The sequence below is a fragment of the Fragaria vesca genome, linkage group LG6, assembly GCF_000184155.1.
Source record: "Fragaria vesca subsp. vesca linkage group LG6, FraVesHawaii_1.0, whole genome shotgun sequence".
NCBI classification, from domain to species: Eukaryota; Viridiplantae; Streptophyta; class Magnoliopsida; order Rosales; family Rosaceae; genus Fragaria; species Fragaria vesca.
Window position 1 is genome coordinate 37,869,340 of NC_020496.1, and position 19,613 is coordinate 37,888,952.

At 38.2% G+C, this 19,613-nt stretch overlaps 5 protein-coding genes across 5 annotated transcripts; 4 read left to right on the top strand and 1 right to left on the bottom strand.

The window, feature by feature from the left end:
* The first annotated feature begins 3,375 nt into the window (after window positions 1-3,375).
* Window positions 3,376-5,182, top strand: LOC101290974 (zinc finger protein CONSTANS-LIKE 8-like). Its single transcript, XM_004304638.1, has 3 exons — window positions 3,376-4,350; window positions 4,668-4,844; window positions 4,940-5,182. The coding sequence occupies exons 1-3, from the start codon at window positions 3,472-3,474 to the stop codon at window positions 4,961-4,963; spliced, it is 1,080 nt and encodes a 359-aa protein (XP_004304686.1). The 5' UTR covers window positions 3,376-3,471; the 3' UTR covers window positions 4,964-5,182.
* A 1,677-nt stretch (window positions 5,183-6,859) lies between these two features.
* On the top strand, window positions 6,860-7,571 carry LOC101291264 (18.1 kDa class I heat shock protein-like). Its single transcript, XM_004304639.1, has one exon. The coding sequence runs from the start codon at window positions 6,952-6,954 to the stop codon at window positions 7,375-7,377; it is 426 nt and encodes a 141-aa protein (XP_004304687.1). The 5' UTR covers window positions 6,860-6,951; the 3' UTR covers window positions 7,378-7,571.
* Window positions 7,572-8,382: 811 nt separating this feature from the next.
* LOC101291551 (BAG family molecular chaperone regulator 1-like) lies at window positions 8,383-9,208 on the bottom strand. Its single transcript, XM_004304640.1, has 2 exons — window positions 8,803-9,208; window positions 8,383-8,687 (listed from the first exon to the last, which is right to left on the bottom strand). Exons 1-2 carry the CDS (start codon window positions 9,068-9,070, stop codon window positions 8,461-8,463), a joined length of 495 nt encoding a protein of 164 aa, XP_004304688.1. The 5' UTR covers window positions 9,071-9,208; the 3' UTR covers window positions 8,383-8,460.
* Window positions 9,209-13,602: 4,394 nt separating this feature from the next.
* LOC101291849 (uncharacterized membrane protein At3g27390-like) lies at window positions 13,603-17,659 on the top strand. Its single transcript, XM_004304641.1, has 11 exons — window positions 13,603-13,805; window positions 13,901-14,044; window positions 14,507-14,615; window positions 14,717-14,912; window positions 15,008-15,144; window positions 15,360-15,648; window positions 16,049-16,155; window positions 16,244-16,370; window positions 16,538-16,733; window positions 16,830-17,073; window positions 17,194-17,659. The coding sequence occupies exons 2-11, from the start codon at window positions 13,951-13,953 to the stop codon at window positions 17,459-17,461; spliced, it is 1,767 nt and encodes a 588-aa protein (XP_004304689.1). The 5' UTR covers window positions 13,603-13,805; window positions 13,901-13,950; the 3' UTR covers window positions 17,462-17,659.
* A 565-nt stretch (window positions 17,660-18,224) lies between these two features.
* On the top strand, window positions 18,225-18,819 carry LOC101310348 (early nodulin-like protein 1-like). The gene is made up of 2 exons (XM_004306348.1): window positions 18,225-18,411; window positions 18,497-18,819. Exons 1-2 carry the CDS (start codon window positions 18,225-18,227, stop codon window positions 18,817-18,819), a joined length of 510 nt encoding a protein of 169 aa, XP_004306396.1.
* Window positions 18,820-19,613: the final 794 nt, after the last annotated feature.

Here is a 19,613-nt window from a genome sequence, read left to right on the forward strand (position 1 = left end):
TTGAACAAGGTCAATTCAGTTAGCAATCGCGCGCGGATGTTGTTGCAGAATCGGATCATCATTTCAACCTCATGCCCTTGTGGGATTATGCTCTTCTATTGTCTGCCACAAATGCTCTTAGCTAGGTTTGATCAGTTAGGAAGGGTTTTTCAGAAGTACTGGTTTGATTTTTTATTTTTTTATTTTTTTAATCAGGTAAATTATAAATGCGTAAGTCGAACTTAAAATCTTTCACTTACTAAATGTGAAACTATGTTACTAGACCAAATGGCACTGGCCATTAGTTTGATCATTTAATTGCCCTTGTTGTATTTAAAAAACAAAAACAAAAAAGAAACAAAACAAAAAATACAGAACATAAACAGTGATCTATATAATATTTTTGTGGGCTAACTTTTGTGTTGGGACCATTATCTCAAAGATCCAATCAGTGCTTTATCAAGCCCAGTACTCTAGACAATTCCTAATGGGCAATGTAAATTCGACCCGAATTCATCATGTGACCGAATTAACTAGTTTTGCAAATTCTCCATAGCCTTTGAGTGACGTTATATCACCCAACATCTGATTCTCCAAAACCTATCGTTGCTTCACTGATCAAAACTCCAACAAGACTAGTTTCGTAATTATCTACGAAACAGCGTACCATTCAAGAACAACAAACTTCAGAAATACCTAATTCTTTTATTTCTTCCATAATCAATCGCGTTAAGTAAGAAACAAATAGAAACGACACTAATTTCTCCCCGCTTCGCTTTCGACTAATAACATCGAAGACGGAAACTCCGATTATGACCCAAAAATATCCACGGACAAGTCTAGTCCAAACACTCCGATACACCAAAGATGGATGTGAAATATTGGGAGGCAACCAATACCCCAAAAAAGGGCACCCCTATTTTCGACCGACACCCTACCAAATTTACGAAAATAGCCAAAATTGTACATAATACTTATGAGGAAGTAGTCCCTGTCTATACACTAACACCAATACTTGCTACACCAACCCAAAAGCGTAATTTTAACTGAATAATAGACCGGAATAAAAGCCTCATTTTTCTATCTTCTGGGTTTCGATGGCGATGGGAGTTATATATTGTGGCAAAAATTAAAACACGTGTGGGTTTGATACTTGATAGTTACTACCAAAATGAAAACGGAGTGCTTTTTCTAGAACAGGGTCCAAAGGCGCTAGAGTGCAGTGCACTTTCTCGTGTAAAGGTTTTTGTGTTATTTACAACTGAGTGCTTTGTTTTTACTCGATCCAATCATTCCACTGTTTTTACTACTTCTTGTATTGACTCGAACAATTGACTCAGAGGTTGCAGTAAATACATGACGTATATTACAGTTGCTACACATTTATTACTCCTACATATGTGACGAATTTTTCAACCGTTAAACTTAGACGAAGAAAATCAACTTACGGTTATAAACACAAACTATGGTAAACGTAAAACATTAGTTTGTTACAAATATAAAACTAGAATTGATGGTTTTATGTCTATTACCAGTTCTTCCGTCCGAGTTGAGACCAATCATTCATATTGATAAAAACAACTTTGATAAATACTGATAACTCTCAAATGGAGTATTATAGCAACTTTAACAGACTCTTTATTTTAGCTTTTAGCTATTTTAGAGAGCGTGTTTATTTTTTATTTTTTTGTTCAGAGCTCCAGCAGACTAGCCAAATTTTAGCTATTATGACTTTTAGTTATTTCGCTAGCTAAATATAGAGAGCGAGATGACTGAGATGAGACTAGCTATAATTTAATACATTCCTTATAAGATATTTTACGTGATATATAAATATATTTAAACTATTTAATCTTTATTTTAAGAATAAGAGCATATTTAGCAATGCTAGCCATATTTGAGTTAAATTTTCGTCAAATTAGCTAAAATGTTATTTTGGCTAGCCACTTTATAAATGTGTATGCATCAATACTCTCTATTTTAGCTAGCATTACATTAATATAATTTTTCAAATAAAGGTTAAATAGTTTAAATGTATTTATATATCACCTAAAATATCTTAAAATGAATGTAATAAATTATAACTAGTCTCATTATCTCGAGGTACCTAAAAGTTATAATAGCTCAAGTTTGGCTAGTTTGCTGGAGCTCCTAAAACATCCAGAAAAGCTAAACATACTCTTTAAAATAACTAAGGAGACAAAGTAGAGAGTCTGCTAAAGATGCTCTAATGTTGATGTAATGCTAGCTAAAATAGAGAGCATTGATGCAGCCGTATTTCTAAAGTGACTAGCCAAAATGACATTTTAGCTAATTTGACTAAAATTTAACTCAAAAATAGCTAGCATTGCTAAATATGCTCTTAGAACGGAAAGTATCATCACTTACATTCACGTTCACGTAAGTGATAGTTTTAAGAAAGTGTGAAAGACAAATGCATCTTATCTTATATTATATTAAATATAAAAGAAGAAAATATCACAACTTAAAACAATTTATTTATTTTCAACCGTTAAATTTGTTTGTCCCTCGCAGTCCCTTAAAGATGTCCTGAAGGTGATCAAAACTTTGAAACCAAAACTTTATGTCAATTCCATACGGTCCAAATTTTGGATGGAAGTTACAAGTGTCGTATCTAGTTTCAAAAGTCAATTATGAAGCAGAAAATAAATATCTTCAAAACAATAGTTTTGTGGTTAGAAAATTAGATATGATTTTGAACTAATATATTTCATTATTTATTTGTCTAGACAAGTAACAAGAAAATATTTTTTTTGAAGTCCCAATTTGATACGACTGGATGTTGGTACCATGAACATACGTAAAATTATTATTATCCGATTTTGCATGATTCACTCACTCAGTATATCGTAACACACTCCTATACTAATAACGTAAAACCACATGAATATAATCGAAACTCCAAAAATGTCACAATTTTTTGCCCGTTTTCTCATCATCACACTCATAATGTGAGCTCACCAAAACACCGTTATTGTTAGTAGAGGACAATACACACATACATCCCATGATTTGTAGTAGTACTAGATCATTTTACAAAAAAAAAAGTAGTAGTACTAGATCACTAGCATTTATCAGAGGCACATGAAAGAGCAAGGAGCGTAGAGCAGCCCTATGATACCGACGATCATGGGTCGTTTGGCCCAAAAGAACTAATTAACCCGACCCATCCAAGACCACTGATCTCAGCCTGACTAGTACAGCAAAACGATATCTAGATAACACACCCAAAATCCACCCCTCCACCCAATCCCGGCGCGGCACGTGTCCACAACGTCACCATCCCTCTTCCCAACAACAGAGTCAAGTAGTCAGTCTCCCTCTCGCTTCCATCTCTGAGCCACTGCCTCAGTCCCTCTCTCTCACTCCACCCACCCAGTGTTAAGTGTAATGACCTTCTTGCCCTCCTCTAGAGAGCTGTGACTACACAGAGAAAGAGACCTGAGAGTGAGAAAGAGAGAAAAGGGAGAAATGTGCCACAACAAGAACAGTCCACCTCCGAATCATGACCGTCACGTGAAGCTGATTCAGACCAGGTCGATCTCCATGATGAAGATCATCAAGGAAGAAGAAGAAGAAGTTGAAGAAGAAATCAAGCCTGCGCAAAAACCGAAGCGAGCGGTGGCGGCACGGAAGTCGAGGAAGAAGAGAAGCCGGAGGAAAAAGCCGAAGTACTTGAGCCTTCGCTCTTCGCGCCTCTCCGCCCGAAACGACGCCGTTTCAGCCACCGCGGTTGATGACGTGGACTCGAAGATGACGGAGGCTGCGGCGACGAGGCGCGGACAGCAGCAGCAGCAGCAGCTTAATCTGTTTCCGTTGCATCCGGAGCTAAACGCGGCGGAGGCTGCGGCGGCGGCGGACCACCAGTCCGACGACAGCGTGGCGTTGCTGTTCGAATCCGACGGCGGAGCTACTCTCCACGGGCTGCTCACCTCCGCCGACACCGCCACCACCACGACGACGTCGACAATGTCGTCCGATCATGATCAGGCCGAGTCCAATTACGGCTACCGCCGCGGCGGCGGCGACGACATCGTGCGGACGGCGATGAGGGGGAGCGGGGGAGATCGGAGCGTCGGGAAGTGGGTGTGTTACTCGGAGCTGGTGAAGGAGGAGGTCGAGTTAACGGCGACGACGAGCTCGGCGAGCACGTGTTGCAGCGTCGGCGATGATCGGAAAAGTCATCAGGATCAACGGCTGGCGTTGAAGCTTGACTATGAGGAGGTGTTGAATGCTTGGTCCGATAAGGGCTCGCTGTACATTAAAACCGAAGACGGCGAGCCGCCGCAAACGGTGCCGGACTTGCTTCAGGATCAGCTCTTTCAGCACCTCCATGATTCCAGTGCCAATGTAAGAACACCGTCATCATCTTCTACTTAATTCTTAATCATCATCATCAACTTTTTAATTATTCACTAAACCCTAAATTTCAGCTTCAGGTTTTTAGGTTGTTTCATACTTTCATTGATTCTGCAAAATTGATTAGCTTGCTCTTTTAGGGTAGGAGTGGACTGGAATATAATAAATTAATCAGGGTCCTTTTCACTTTTTGCCCTTATGGGACCCACTTGATATGGGCCTGCAGCCCAACTTGTGGCATTATTGGTTTTCTTCTATGTTGGTCCATAACTAGTTGGATTTTGTTTGTGTTGGGTTGGGTTCTGTAGATTGAGGATTTATGGAAGGTGCCTGAAGAGGAAGAGGATGGTAGCTTGGAAAGGAAGAGGATGCAAAGACAGGAGAGTTTATTGAGATACAAGCGGAAAAGGGAGAACAGGCTGTTTTCTAAGCAGATTCGGTATGAAGTTCGGAAGTTAAATGCTGAGAAACGACCCCGTGTTAAGGTAGGTGGCCTAGTCTCCTTCTCATCTTTCATATCCTTGATCAGTTGATTTGGTGATTTTTATAGCTGATTGTCTGTTACAAATTGATGCTGCAGGGTCGGTTTGTGAGGAGTAGTTGAAAGTCAAGATGTAGGGTATGTGGATCATATTAGTTAATTACTTGTGGAAAAAGGAAAGGATAATCAGCTTGGCTTTTGTGTTTATGTCAAGAATTAGCTATGATCTTTTCCTTTTACTTTGTGTTTACTGTTTCCTTTTCTTTTCTCCTTCCATTTTACATGTTACATGTAGTAGAGAAGGTAATAATGCTTCTTGCAAGAAAAACATAAATGTTGCATAAAATCTTACAGGGACTAATGACAACCGTAACTACATACAATTCTTCCTCTCTTTCTTCTGAAAACGTATCAGAAATGAGTGTGGCATTGATGCACTTGTGATTACTTGTTGTGTTTCTTCTATTGTTACTTTACGTGGTACTGGTCATCTTTAATCCTGGATTATGTTGATTGATATAGATAGACAGTACCATTCACATGCCAGTCAATTAAGAGTCGATCTATATTGGTGGTTGATGCTGTAATCTTAAGGTCATCGTTGAAGCGAAAACAAAAGGTCGGCCCCTTCTCTTTTCAGAGATTGAAGATGCCCCAAATCTGCAGTTTGTAGTGCTGTAGAAGACCTCCTTAATGAAATTCCTTTGTGTGTGCTGTAGTCCAATTCAAATGCATCTCTGAGTTCTCTCACCGCCATGGCGCCACTTATTTCGACACAAACCCCTGTATCTTCACCTATTTTTTTGCCCGACACTTCTCTCAATTTTGTTGTTCTATTACTCTTAATCATGTTCTTATCAGCAGTCCTGGTACAGACCACAGAAACCAAAACCTCCAAAACCTATTTGGCTCTGAACTGTCTGGTTATATCCCATCTGCTGTCCTCTACTCTTTGTTCAAAACCAACATGAATCCATCAATGGCGCGCAATTCTGCAATGAACACATATCCTCCGGCGCCCTTATATCCTCCAAAGCTTCTCTGATTTAGCTGGCCGTGGAGTCTCCGAAGATGACGACGGTGGGGTCGTGGCCGCCGGTCGCCGATATTGACGCAGTTGGGTTCTTGATCAAGCTATCGAAAACTGATATGATCGAGGTTCTGTGGAGGGACGACCGGTCTGGGTCGAATTCAAAATATTGTTTTTTTATTTTTTAAAAGGTGGAGCCCATAGCGCGTGTAAGTCACGAACTCAGCAACCGCCTAGACGCGTACCAACTCCTCCTAGCCCGCAGAGATACAGCGACGTAATAATTTTTTATTTTTTAAACGGTGGAGCCCATAGCGCGTGTAAGTCACGAACGGAGAAACCGCCTAGACGCGTACCATCTCCCCCTAGCCCGCAGAGACGCAGCGACGTAATTAATTTTTTTTTATTTTTTATTTTTTAACCGGTGGACCCCCAGCCTGTGTTAGCTTAGCCGTATTGATACCCCGCCAAGGCCCACATTATGTCTGCCTAGCCCACTGAGGCCCAGGCGACCCAATAAATTTTTATATTTTTTATCAGCTTTTCGTTTCGTGATGGATCGCTGAAGCCCGCGCTTGTTCTGTGATAAAATCAGTTTCTTTTTTTCTTTTTCTTCTTTTCTTTTGGTTGTAACATCAAGAACTTTTCGTGTTGTTTGGAGATAAAACATCTTTGATTAAAAAGAATCAAATCACAAAAATAGTGAGAAACAAGAAGACCTAAGAAAGTTCAAGACCCATCATGTATGCATTGTTTACAATCATTAAAGCTATAGAATGTTGAAGATAAAGTTCAAGCTAAATACGGAAGATGGTAGAACATACAGTTGTATATATCTATTACATATCAAATCAGAAGTGGTTAGAAAGATGAATAGCTAGCCAAGAAACTTCAAGACTTAACATATAGAAACTTCAAGACCCATCTCAATGATCCCATCGTCAAGGTTCCGACACCTATAAGTATCCCCTACACAATGCAAATCAAGCAGAAGCAAGCTATACCACACTATCCAAAAGCCTTGGCTATACTTTCTTGAGTTCTTCACACATATTGATCCATATACGATCAAAATTTAAACATGTCACTCATTGCCAAATTGTTTGGAGATGAACCATTGGATCCATTCCTTTCTGTGATCAACAAGTGTCCGGTACTCAACACCCCGACTGACTGGAAGGAGACCCCTAATGCTCACGTTCTCATTTCCGACCTGCCGGGGCTGAAGAAAGAGGAGGTGAAGGTGGAGGTTGATGATGGCAGAGTACTCCAAATCAGTGGCGAGAGGAAAGTAGAAGATGGTGACGGTGGTAGTGATAAGAATGATCCTGAATATAAGTGGCACCGTGTCGAACGTAGTCGTGGCAAGTTCCTTAGGAGGTTTAAGCTACCGGAAAATGCCAAGACCGATGAGATTCAGGCTTCCATGGAGAACGGAGTGCTTACTGTCACTATCCCCAAGCAGGAGGTTCCAAAACCTCAAAGGAAGGTCGTTGAGATTAATTGAAGCACATTAACTACTAGTTGAAGGGGCCTTGTCTGTGTGTTTGTGTGACAATAAATGGTTACTAGTGTGTTTGCTATCATCAACGTTTGCTTTGCTTTGTTTCTCATGCATATTTTTCATTTTTGTGATGTACATGAAACTGGAAGTATGCAAATTTATATCTCGTTAAATAAAGCTTAATGTTTGCAAACTCGAGTTACTTGCTACGTTAATGTTAACTTAGTTTGGTCGTAACTCATTGTGCTGGGTTGCCGGCCATTTGTGAAAAGTGGAAAACATATAAGTTAAGAGTTTGCACAAAACGAATGTCTTTCAAACCCGACCACAACCCACAATTCCTGTCATGGGACCTGTCTAGATTACATCCATTTCTTATAATAGAGTTTTCGAGTGTCTCATGCTCATTTGTTCTTTAAAATTCTGTCTAGGAATTTTGCTAAAGCAGAGATATATGTCTTATAGATTGAAATGGCCGGCAGAACTGCCACAAAAACTTGTTTTTACTTTTTGGTAGTGGTTGCCATATACTGTTGTCCGCACCCATTTTACAACTACTACTTGAGCCAGCTAGCTTTACTGCTCTTTTACATTGCACGCATGGCAATATATAATCTCTTGAGATAAGTGTATCATCTTTATTCACGAATATCATATATAATTTATAATGTTCAATGTCATCGAATGCTTAACGTATTCGGATTCAGCTGCTATACATATTTGTAAAGTAAAAATACATATTTATATAGTAGAAAATACACATTAATTTGTATAATAAAAAAGTAACATATTCATTAAAACATGTATATATAGATTCTGTCTCTTCGTCACAACCAAATATATTGTTGATTAAATTTATTAATATGATTGATTAGAAATACACTCAGAGCTCTAGTAAAGTAAATTATGTCATTAACCGTTCAAATATTACAAGAAGAACCACAAAATGACATATCAAAGTCACTAACTATTAGAAGTACAAACTTAATTTTGATTTTTTGGCCGGTTAGTAATCGATGGAGGAGATTAATTGATTTCCATCAATGTTAAAATATTAAGTCATTATTGATGATACAAGATCGATCATCAGACACTAATGGTGCGACTGCAAGTAGAAGTTGCAATGTTGCTTCCATGTAGCATCTGCTTCATCTCCTTCATAGCTGGATCTTGGAGCAACAACACTTTGTCTTTGTCTCTAACACCAACCATGTGTAGGTATTCACCATCCTCTCTCTCTTTCCCTTTGTACAACAGCCTTTGCTCTCGTGCCTCCATACCAGTCACCAATGACAATATCATTTTTAATTCGCCTGCAAAACAAGTTATCCAAAACTAATTAGCTAGCTAGAAGCTAAATATTACAAGAAATTAATCTAAACAGTTTTCTTATGAAATTTTGGAATTAGGGAGGTAAGAGCAGCTTACCGAAGGTAGAAGTGGGTTCGACGGAGATGTCATGCCACTGTGAAACAGTGGAGACCTTAACGGTGATCATGCCCTCTCCGGCGTTTGGAGTCTCCCTCCTCTGAACAAGCATGCCTCCCGGTCGAAGCTCCCACTTGATTTCACCATCAACCTTAATAGCCTTAGAATTATCAAACTGATGACCCTTTTGCTCAGTCGTCGTCCCCGCCTGCTTAATCTTCGAGCTGCTGAAGCTTCTGCAGAACCTCTTCGACCTCAGCTTCATCATCTTCAACTACTATACCTAGTTTAACTTAGCTTATTTAGCTCTCTCTCTTTTGCTCTTAGTTCTCTCTGGCTAGCTCTGGAAGTTGGTTTGAGGAAGGTAGTGGTGGAATTGGTTAGTTATATAAGGTGGGAGCTGCGCAGAAATGAGGACCGAAACAAAGAGGGAGATTAAAATAGGGTTAGGGCTAAAGTACAAGCCGCCCGAAACTGTGTCGCGAAAAGTAAGACTGGGAAGGGGTGGGTGGCCAATGGGATGATTACACGAGGGGGACAAAATATGGAGGATTGGTTTCTAGTGGTTTATTTTATCAGGATGGAGGCCCTGGATGCCCCCGATGCACATGGGAGTGGGTGCTTAAGAACACGCTTGCTTGATTGGCGGGCCAATGCCTCAAAATTTAAAAACTAATTACGAAATTAAGTAAATTTCCAAACTAATTACATTGTTAATTGATCGAGTTCATGGTTTAGTAATAGTAGTTGGTACTTCTAGTTCTCTTAAAGCTAGTAATGTGGTGACAGAATCAGGAATCTTACTTTCTAGGGCACAGATAAAGAAACCGGCCTGCAAATTTGCTTTCTCAGATTTAGTTTGGAAGTATTTCATCAAAACATTTCGTATTCAGAATCTCATCGCATTCTGTATCATAGTACAAAGAAATTTTGCTTTCTCAACCATCCATCGTTTTTTTTTTTCCGTTTCTCAAATATTGATAGTACTTTGTTCGAATTCGTTTGACGTATCTTGAGTGATCAATACCTTTCATTCTTTATGTGCTCATTTTCTAAATGTATTTTGTCCTATATTAGAAGCATTTTAACCAATATGGGGAAAGTAAGTCAATGCCGAGCTATATATGATCATACTTAGTTGTAAATCAAGGATGGGATTAGCATGTTCTTCATAATATATCAACTAATGGGCCGCCTAATTAACTTAGCTACCCTCGCAAAACAAGGAGCCATATATACGGAATATATGTTACATTTGTTTAATTAAGAGTAAAGCCAGGTTTGTTTGTCTTTATTTGCAAGTTTTCTTTAAGTTTGGTTGGATTTTTATGTTCGGTTAGGTGGTTATGTTTATAGATTAATTTGTTTCAAGTGGTTTACTTTTTCGTTTTGGTGGTTGGCTAATTTTCTCCAAGGCATCAAACCATGTGCTTATATGGTGATAGAGCTAGCTTAAAGATACATATCTTATGAATACTAATTAACTAACATCTCCCTCCTCTCTTTCCTTTCAATTCAACCATGTCCAAAGATCTCTATCTAGCTCTAGCTCCTTCAATTTCAGAATAGAGATACTTAATTTGCTTATGAAAAAACAAGAATCCCCTTCTAAATTAAGGGATAGTAACCCATAGATTGGGGGGAAGATTCACTAATATACAATAGGCTAGGAGAAGTGATCGATCCCATACCACCACATGGTGAAGAGGGAAACAAATTTGGGTAAGGGCTTATGGCGATCGACAAACGACACCCCACATGTTGATCATCGTAGAAGAGGAAATAATGAAGCTTGGAGAACCATATGGTATCATATGCATAAACATATAAAGTCTAAAATACATGTGACTTGGGTCCTATATGTATGTAGATCGTATAACATCCTAGTATCTATGGGGTATGGGCTGAAAGGCATCATTTTAGTGAAGCACTTTTGCTTGTATATGGTGAAACATTTATGCATTCTTCAATTTGAATGCAAAATAGAGATTTAGTCTTTATGTAGAATTCTTCAAATCTACACTCCTCCCTTGTTTATTATGTAGAATGAATGATCATCGAGTATTAGTCTTTCCGAACAAAAGATCCACCAATAAATAGTTAAGCTAGTATAAGAGAAAATTGTCACATTTATGGAAATTGTAAATTTGTAACACCCCTATTGCCCACACATGATGTGGCATTTGCTCAATATTGTGGTAATGACCAACCTACGACAAATACACCATGGTCTAAGAATCTAAGATATTGCTTATGGATTCATTTACTTCTTTTTAATAACAAAGATATGGATTCATATACCATAGATATAGATTTGAGTTAGAGGATTAGCTATCATCAGTAGCTAGTATTAATGCTAGCACCCTTAAGTACTTGAATCCGATCCGCTTTTACAGTTTTTTTTTTCGCTCTTAGCTAGTGATTATTACTCTATGATCTAATCTGCAAATCCGTAATGACGAATACTTAAGCAAAACCACGTAGATATAAGATTTGATAAGCTGATCACCGAGCAACGCATGTATGCAAAACAATACAAAAGAAGGAGATGATGAAAACTAAGAAGTTAAGCACGAGATTGATTCTTTTCACGAATCCCACAAGATTTGCTAATTATTGGCATGCATATCAGAAGATATAGCTTGAGATTTTATGCGCATCAAGAAATAGGTGTTGATTTTATATATGCATCAATAATAGAGTTGCATGGGCTGCAATTTGCTATCTATTATTCAATTTCTATTCTGGATTTTCGAAACATAATCACTGACATATCTATATGCAACACTGTTCTTGTTGGCGTTCTTGTTGTGTTTTATTAGGATGAACTTTGCACATGAATTATTGCTCTTATTTTCCGTTAGCTCACAGAAATTCAATCATCATTTTCATGTCGATTTCACTGCACTGAATCATTGATAAGAAATTTCCAATACTATAGTCCACCGGTGTTTGTCCATTGCTTTGAATTTAAGAAACTACAGAAGTTAGTTCGATTGTTTTATATGACATAGTTCGTTCATTAACAAATATTGCCTCTGTTAGTGTGATGATCCGTGACATGATTTTTGGATTTCTTCAAGTTCATAATTTCTCGTTACTAGAATCTATGTCACATCAATGAAAATATCACATCTTTACAATAAAGAAACAAAAGAACAAACTGACACAAAATATTATGAAGCTATGTTGATATTACCCGAGTAATTTTGGAAGTGAGGCCCGATCTGCTAAACCAATTTAGGCCCCAAGCATCTAATCACCAGTCCACCAGCTTAAACCCAAGTTCATAAATTTGCAACCCAAGTTTACAAATTTATAGCATTCAGCAAATTGGAAAGGAATATGATGGCACTCACAAAAGCACTCTTTTCAAGTGGAAGGATAACAGCTAGGTTACCAAAGAATTGAGCTAAGGAATCAAAAATCAATATGATATGCACCAAGATGATTTTTTTTGTTCTTTTATTCTTTTTGGCGAGGGGAATACAAAGAGAGAAAGGAGAAGACAAAAAACAAAAAGAAAGGAAACAGGGGCAGGGACAGATAGATGAAATTTTGAACAACCATTTATAAAAGAATGCTTGTTCGTCCACAATTGGTGTATAAACTTCCAGGGGTCCAGGCAGGTCATCAAGTTCCCAATTATGCCTTGTAGGAGTGGAGCATGAGATAAACCAATTGTTAGTGTTAGTGGAAACTTTTATCATGTTTATGATGATGGCAACTCATCTCTAAATACACTATACTCCCTCAGTCATTCATAACCTACTTTTTAAGTCATGTTTGTACATGTAAAGTTCACTAACTTAGTGATATTGACATGATCTAATCTCTTCCACAACTAGCAAATGCTAATTTTACACGATTACAACTATGTCATCTTTAAATCTGATATCCAAACAATTGTCTCTAAAGTTTAGCATGTTGATTTCATATTGTAAGGACATATGTAATTGAGGTACTTAAAGAGAAGTTTGGTTTCTCTTTTAATCTATCTCCCCTTGTATTTATACACGACTGTCATACAATATATTTCTTAAATTTATAACTCGTGAAATTCAAATTTCTTTCTTGCAAGAAATGTAAAACTTGATACTAACTGATTCTATTAAATATGTTTTGGCATTCAACACCCAATCATTGATGTGAATCAATTATGATTCACTAAAATCATAGTCAAACTGTAAATAAGTTACAATTTTCCTCTATTGACCAATAAGTCAATTATGGCCAAATGCCATTAACAAACCAAATTTGGAGAATAAATCACCATCAAACAAGTAGCTGATGCTTCTTAATACACTAACCCATGCCAGCATTCCAGGATTCAAATCCAAGTTTTCAATGCAAGTCTAGTCCTTAAGCCACCTGAGCAGTCATACCAGATAACACTCATCATAACATATTAAAACCTGAAACATACACAGACACCTCCTCTCCAAGACAAAAGGCACTACTCGCGGTTTCATTGGACTTTAGAAACACAGAATTTTAGGACTTGTCCAAAAATGGACAGGTTTCATATTTAACCGAGCGAGTATGTTTCTAACTCGCTTTGGAAGCAAGTATATATGAAAGATCAAAATATTGGTTCTTTCTGGTCAATTACTTCTGTCAAAAACTGAGTTGTGCTGTGTGCTATTAACAGCTCATTTTCCTTTTATTGCTTATAATTCTTTCTTTCTTTAATAGGAAGAGAACCCAAGTTGCTTTGGTTTCAAGTGAATAGCACTGAAAAAAAAAAGATCTAATCTTTTTGCATATAAAATGGCTGAAAATCGTTACCTGTTATCCTCTGATGGTAACTGCTTCATCTAATCCACCCTCCTCTTCCTCTATTTCAGACCCCAAAAACCGTTTTCCTACAACTGTCTTTGTATTTTGTTTCAGTTATTTTCATTTTTAAATTCAACGTTTAAAACAGTAAGGCCCCTCCTCCAGTTGTTGAGTTGCTCAATGGTCATTTGGTGTCAGGAAGAACAGTGAATCAGAGATTTGGAGTAAGTTTCTGATGTGGGTTTTGCAGAGAGTTGGATTTTGGTTACTGGGTTTGATGTAGTTTATGGTTTTGTGTTACTAAATATGAGGTCTTTAGTGTTTGCAGGAATTCTGGGGATCTGGTTTAGGTGAGGAGTAAGGAGGGAGATGGAACCTCCATCTGGGTTTTTGGCTACTTTATGGAACTTTATCTGTTTTCTACCTTACTTTATTGGGCTTCTTCTTCTTGGCACAGTTAAAGGTTTGTCCTTTATTTTGGGAATTTGGTTTCTTTCCTGTACTAATTGGTGTTCCTTCTTCAATTCCAAACTGGTTTTGTGGTTTTATGGATTTGGCTTTAGTTTTAATGCAAATTTGATGGGAAAACAAGGATTGTGTGTGTATATGGTGTAGTTTGAACTTGTGATCCAACACTGGTTTGGTTTCTTCTCAGAACATTTTCTCTACTACGCATTTGATCGCATTTCATTCATGTCTAAGGACTAAGGAGATGGAACTTTTGTTCACAGACATGTATCATTACCATTTCTAAAGTGATTTTTGAAGTTTGCTTAGAGAAATTAGAATAGGAATTGATATCTGTAAATGCTTAGTTGATGCTGTATTATGAATTGATTAATTAGTTAAGTCACACTGCTCGAAACCTTGATGGATGTATGACTTGAGGGTAACTCTCCAACCTAACATCAAAGTTTTATTTCAGGAATTGTCTTATGTCCATTGATATGCCTTATCATTGGAATTGGAAACACTGCTATCATATTGGGTCTTTGGCCTGTTCACTTTGTTTGGACGTATTATTGCATCTTGAGGTGCATTCTTTTGCCTCTATTTTCCAATTTTCACTGTTTCATTGTTAAAGAAATAGTACACTAGGAATACTTATCTCATTTTTTCTTCTGAAAATGAGCAGCGCTAAACAATTCGGGCCAGTTCTAAAGATGGTTGTCTGCATAAGTATATTACCTCTCCAATTGATCTTGTGGCCAGTGGTTGGAATTGTTGGAAGTGTTTTGGGTGGAGCAGCATATGGCTTACTTTCACCAGTATTTGAAACTTTTCAGGCTGTTGGAGAAGGAAAGACCAATCAATTGTACCACTGCTTTTACGTATGTGTTTGATTATTCAACTCTTATAAATCCTTCCACCAGTCCTTCTGTTGTTGCCTTCATAACATAGATTTGTGTTTCTCCCCATTTGGCAGGATGGAACTGTGAGCACGGTTAAGGGAAGCTTCACTGTTGTGAGGGATTTTTTGGATGTCTGTTACCATACATACTTCTCAGTTATGGATGACCTGAAAACTCAAGGTCCTCCAGATGCAAAGTATTATGAAATCAGGTATGTCTTGCTCTGCCTCTCAAAATGTACGCATGTTGTTGTAAGTTCTATTTGAAAAGTAATTTTGGAAGTTAAGGATGAAAGAAAACTGCATAATATGGTTATGTCATTTCTGGCTTCACATGGTTTCTCTTGTGGTCCAGCGGTTATCTTTTTTCTCGAGTTTATTAGTCACGATTTTGTTCATAACCAGAGCTTTTCTAAATCTTGTCCAGGTTGCTTCATCTTCCTGGGGCTGTTCTAGCTGGGGTCATTGGTTTCATGGTTGATATGCCATTGATCTCATTCATTGCCATGTGTAAAAGCCCATACATGCTCTTCAAGGGGTGGCACCGTTTGTTTCATGACCTTATTGGTCGGGAGGGCCCTTTCTTGGAAACAATTTGTGTTCCATTTGCAGGGCTTGCTATCCTAGTCTGGCCATTGGCTGTTGTTGGGGCAGTTTTGGGATCTATGGTGGCCAGCATATTTTATGGTGCTTTTGCTGGAGTGGTAGTTTATCAGGTACTTTGCTTACACTCTAATGTAGTTCATTGGTGCAACTCTCAATTTATCTGTATTCGCCTTTTCTTATATACTTTTAGGGCTTTTTCATTGGTGCAACTCTCAAACATCACTTTTGTTACCAGAGAAAATCCCCATCTTCAACAGTCACTTTTATATAAATTTCCTTTTCAATACCATAACGCCCAATAGATGTTCGAGTTGTGGACTGGACAAGACTGAACTAAGTTGCAGTGCCATATTTTAGTACTTCTCCCTTCTCAGTAACACCAAAAATAACAAAAATATGCATGTTCGATGCCAGATACTTTGAAATCAGTTCAGATGCTGATAGGTTTTTAGTATGTCCTTGTCACATAATTCATGAGTAATAATCGATTGTATGACCTTTGGATTACAGGAGTCCTCGCTTTGGATGGGACTTCGCTATATCGTTGCATCCTTAGCCATATATGATGAATACAGCAATGATATCCTTGACATGCCAGAAGGATCCTGCTTTCCAAGGTCTTGACTCAGCACTCAGAAGTTCTGCTGTAGGTTTGAGCACTTTGGCAGTAAATATGGATTTTAAATTAAGTTTTTGTATTGACAGGCTAACCTACCGAAAGAAGACTGAATCGCTCCGAACCACCTCTCGTGCACCTTCTTTCTCAAAGCATAGATCTTTGAAACATGCTCCTTCATTCAATAATCCTATGATTGAGTTGAAGCCCGTTGAGGTATTGTGCAAGTAAAATATATTTAGCTCTTACTGGAATGAAACATGGACTGCTCCCTTATGTTCTGGGTGATGCGTTGAGAAAAGAGTAGAATGTGACTTTGAAAAACATTCCCTATATAATCTTTTGTTCACGTGCCGACTGAACAACTTTCACGGGTAATGCAGGTAATGGATAGTTTATTCAAGGAGTGCAAAAGATATGGAGAAATCCTGGTTTCTGAAGGAACAATAACAGCTCAAGACCTCGCAGATGCCAAGTCTAGTAAAGGAAGTAGAGTTATTAGCACTGGTTTGCCAGCTTGTTGCCTTCTCCAGACACTCTTGCGATCTGCAAAAGCCAACTCGCCCGGTATATTGTTAAGTAAGTGAAACGCTTTTTCCTTGCCACTCTTACCAGCTTTTGTTTTTTCGAATTTTGTACTGTACTTGAAATTAATTTTATGCTTGATTGATGCAGTTGACAACTGCACTGAGGTAACTAGCTCAAATAGACCAAAAGACACAATCTTTGATTGGTTTCTCAACCCTCTCTTGATCATCAAGGATCAGATTAAAGCAGAAAATCTTACTGAGTCAGAAGAGTTGTACCTTGGCAAATTAGTTCTATTGAGTGGTGATCCTGTGAGGTTGAAAAACACAAACGTTGGCTCACCACCTGAGTCGGAGCGTAAACAAGCTGAACTTGATGCATTGGCTCGAAGGTGAAAAATGCAAATACATAGAGAAGCTTATGTTTCCTGTTTAGTTTTAAACCATTTCCCTTTACCTTCTTATTGATGTTTTCCATTTGGTTATTTATCATGACTTATCTTGTCATGCAGGCTCCAAGGTATTACCAAATCAATCTCAAGGTATCCAACTTACAGGCGTCGGTTTGACGAGCTTGTCAAAGCGTTATCTGATGAACTTGGCCAGAATAATGATGGCAGTAGTAGCAAACCAACCAGTGGACCTAATACAATTTCAAGATCGAAGAGTGCCTTTGCCCGGTTGTTCAGCCAGAAATCATTTAGTTTTACAAACAAAACAAGCAATCACGGGGGTGATCCAGAGTCGCAACTAAAGGAAAGAGATGTGACAATTGCATAGTGAAATGTTTTAGGCCATATTGATTTTTAGGTGTTAGCTTTGTTCGTTCCACAATGTTTACCTTTAAAATTGGGACGGATAAGAATGTATACAAAGTATATGGAATGTAAGCACACGCATCGTATTAATTTGGTAGGTTGGATATGATTAAAACAGTTATAGTTCCTTTCAATTGAAATTCATTTTTCACTTGCTGGTATTTGAATTTTACATCGACAGTTTTGGTGAAGAATTTGATGCAACTCGGCCTGGATGAAGGTTAGCAACACAGTTGCTTCTACTGTTGAAAGCATATTGTCCTTTGGTTAAAATTTGAAGTGCTTTTACCAAAGACTATAAAACTGCTTCTTCTTCAGCTCCTACAATCTAAAAATAGCTCTCTTTAGTTTCATTTTACACCACTAATCCTAAGACACTCCCATGCTCAAGTCTGTTGAAGAGTCATGAGTCCCCAAAGTTCATTTTCTAACTCAACTTGGGTAAATAAATATACAGTTATCTCACACGCACAGTTTAAATGAAGTAGTAACTTTTCTTCGAGTCCAAGACCGAGTCAAAACTAGTAGCAGCTTCATGGGTCACGTAGCCTCCCCACTATCTGAGATAGTGTAAGTAACTACCTCTTCCACAACCTCACCCCCTCGTCTATATTATATCCCTCATCAACACCCCCATAATCACATTTCACCGAGCCTTCTTCTAGCTTTGCGTAATTCTGAGATTGAGAAAGAGAGCTAGTACTCTGAAACTGAAAAACCCTCCAATGGCTGCTTTGAAAACAAGTTTGTTCTGCCTCGTCATTTTCATCTCTCTTGGCAACTCCTTGGTTTTCTCAGCTTATGAGTTCCAAGTTGGTGGAATTCAAGGTTGGGTCGTCCCTCCAACCAATGACAGCAAGGTCTACAACGACTGGGCCTCTGAAAACAGGTTCCAAGTCGGTAACGTCATACGTAAGTACTTATATAGAGTAATGCTAGGCGAACCACCTTTACGATTCTATTTTGTTTCCCATTGTTTACAATTCTATATGTGAAGGGTTCAAGTACAAGAAGGACTCGGTGATGGAGGTGCCGGAAGAGGACTACAAGAAGTGCAACTCAAGTCATCCTAAGTTCTTTGACAATAGTGGAAACTCTGTCTATAGGTTTGACCATTCGGGGTCGTTTTACTTCATCAGTGGAGCAGCCGGACACTGCGAAAAGGGGCAGAGGATGATCGTTAAGGTCATGGCGTCCGATGAGGAGTCCCGGTTGGGTGGAAAATCTGCTGGTTATCCTGCTGCGGTTTCCGAGCTTGGTGTGTCCAAACTTGTGTTTGTTCAGTTTGTTTTGTTCTATGTTGCTTCTGTTGTGTTCTAGGGTTCTCGCTATTTAAGTTGATCATTTGTTTCATTTTAGGATGTTAATGTTGTTTAATCAATTTGGTCGTTATGTCAGTTTGGATTTTGTCTACTGTCTTTGTCTATCTAGTCTAGTTTGGATTAATCCATGAAAACAGATTTGTCTAGTCTTTGTTTATTCATCTAGCTGCTAGCACCTAGCAGCATATATTGAAGTATTTGAATTCTTAGATGTTCTAATTTTGAATTAATTTTGAGTGAGAACTTAGCCATTCATTTATTGTTTGAATACCTCATTTTTGATTGTTGCTAATTGAATAATAACCATGCAAAAGCGTTTAGGAGTGATATGGATGAATTTGATCACACACACAGAAAAAGCACTACGATCTTATTCTGCAACCAACATTCAGAAACAAAATAACAATGAGAAACAAAAACCAGAACAATCAACAAAATCGAAGTTTCTAATATCAGTAACAATAATAATGAGGAACAAAATCACATCATTCTCCGGAGTATCTTATAACCAGGTCTTTCCCTTGTACGGAGATGTTTACAAGGCTGGTTTCTTACATGAACTAGGAAACTATATAGCTAGTTGATGAAGGATTATTACTGTATTCGCCTAGGTCGTTTTATTAAAGGAAGGAAATCAGGTCAGTGATCCCTTTTATTCCAGTATAGCGGATGAGAGCAGCATCATACTTCTGAAACATTGATCGATCCTACATTCAGAATGAATCTTCATGAGCTGCCTCTGGTTTCTTGGCTTTGGGTGTTGGTTTTTTAAATGGTTTGTAAGGTTTGACT